General features: G+C 62.0%; 1 protein-coding gene across 1 annotated transcript in view; it reads left to right on the top strand.

Annotated features, from left to right (window-relative positions):
- The window catches only part of ALG3 (ALG3, alpha-1,3- mannosyltransferase), a gene marked incomplete at its 5' end in the record, with an annotated part of 2,205 nt that extends 1,684 nt beyond the window's left edge, over positions 1-521 (top strand). Inside the window, 2 exons of the mRNA XM_009696612.1 lie at positions 80-224; positions 332-521. Of these exons, the coding sequence (XP_009694914.1) occupies positions 80-224; positions 332-521 (335 nt within the window). The remainder of the gene's footprint in view (positions 1-79; positions 225-331) is intronic.
- Between the last annotated feature and the right edge of the window lie 696 nt (positions 522-1,217).

Genomic DNA, 1,217 nt, shown 5'->3' with positions numbered 1-1,217 from the left:
TACCTGCACTGTACGGCTGGGGGATGTTGTGGGATTACACCTCCAGCCTCCTGCGTTTGTCCCCTTAATGCCAGCGCACAGATTGTCTTTGTCCTCTTCTCCTCCAACTTCCTGGGCATCTGCTACAGCCGCTCCCTGCACTACCAGTTTTACGTCTGGTATTTCCATACGTTGCCCTATTTACTCTGGTGCACCCCTACCGCCAAGCTCGCCCACATGCCCAAGTACGTGCTGCCAGGGAGGGAGACCACGCGTCTGCTGGGGGGTCTGGGAGCGAGGGGGGCTGGTGTGTGTCCCCCCCTGACGCTGACCCCCAGCTTTCCCTCTGCAGGGTGCTGCTCCTGGGCGTGATCGAGCTCTGCTGGAACACCTACCCCTCCACAGTCTGCAGCTCCCTCTCCCTCCACATCTGCCATGGACTCGTCTTGCTCCAACTGTGGTATGGCACAGCCCCCCCGCCAGTGCCGCACACCCCCGCACCAAGCAGGAGGCCCGCAGCCATCTCCAAGAAGGCCCAGTAAGAGCGTGGCTGTCCGGATGATGGGAACTGGCCTCTGGGACTGCCCCTTCTGCCTGCTCTTTCCCCACCCGGCTCCCAGGCTACCCCTGGCCATCCCAGGAGGGCAGCGAGCCTTGGAACTGTGCAAAGGGGGCAGCGTGGGGACCCCCGACAGGCAGGACTTCCCCAATAAAGGGGGCTTTGTGTGCCCTTCCCCGGCCGCAGAGTCCTTGTGCTGTGATGGTGTTGGGACAGCCGTGCCTCAGCCTGCCACACTTGCGAGGAGGCAGAGCAGCCGCTGGGGCCATGGGATTTCCCTTGCCAGCCCTGGGACAATGCTGCCCAGGGCAGGGGAACAGCTTCTGGGGTGAGGTTAAGACAGAGGATCTGCAAAACTGCTTTGCCTCAAGGTTTGAATCGCCTTGATGCAGCCCAGGGATCATCCCTCGAGCATGACTTTTCCTAGTTCCCTGGCTACTGCCTCCCAAGAGAGATGGCTGGGAATGGGGTGAAGATCCTCCCCCCCCGCCCAGGGCTCTGGTGAGCCCCAGCGTGGCCTCAACAGGGCCGATGGCTCCCTGCCCCTAACAGAGACGCCTGTGCAGGCAGCGCGGAGCCAGGCGTTTTTATTGGCCCCTCCGGCGGCTCTCAGACATTGTTGGGGTTGTAGCACAGCATGTTCAGCTTGATGTTCTCGTCCCAGTGACGCAGCAGCAGG

This window comes from Cariama cristata, unplaced genomic scaffold (assembly GCF_000690535.1).
Source record: "Cariama cristata isolate BGI_N322 unplaced genomic scaffold, ASM69053v1 scaffold30243, whole genome shotgun sequence".
Lineage (NCBI taxonomy): Eukaryota > Metazoa > Chordata > Aves > Cariamiformes > Cariamidae > Cariama > Cariama cristata.
The sequence above is the reverse complement of the archived record's forward strand: the minus strand, read 5'-3'. Positions and strand labels throughout refer to the sequence as shown.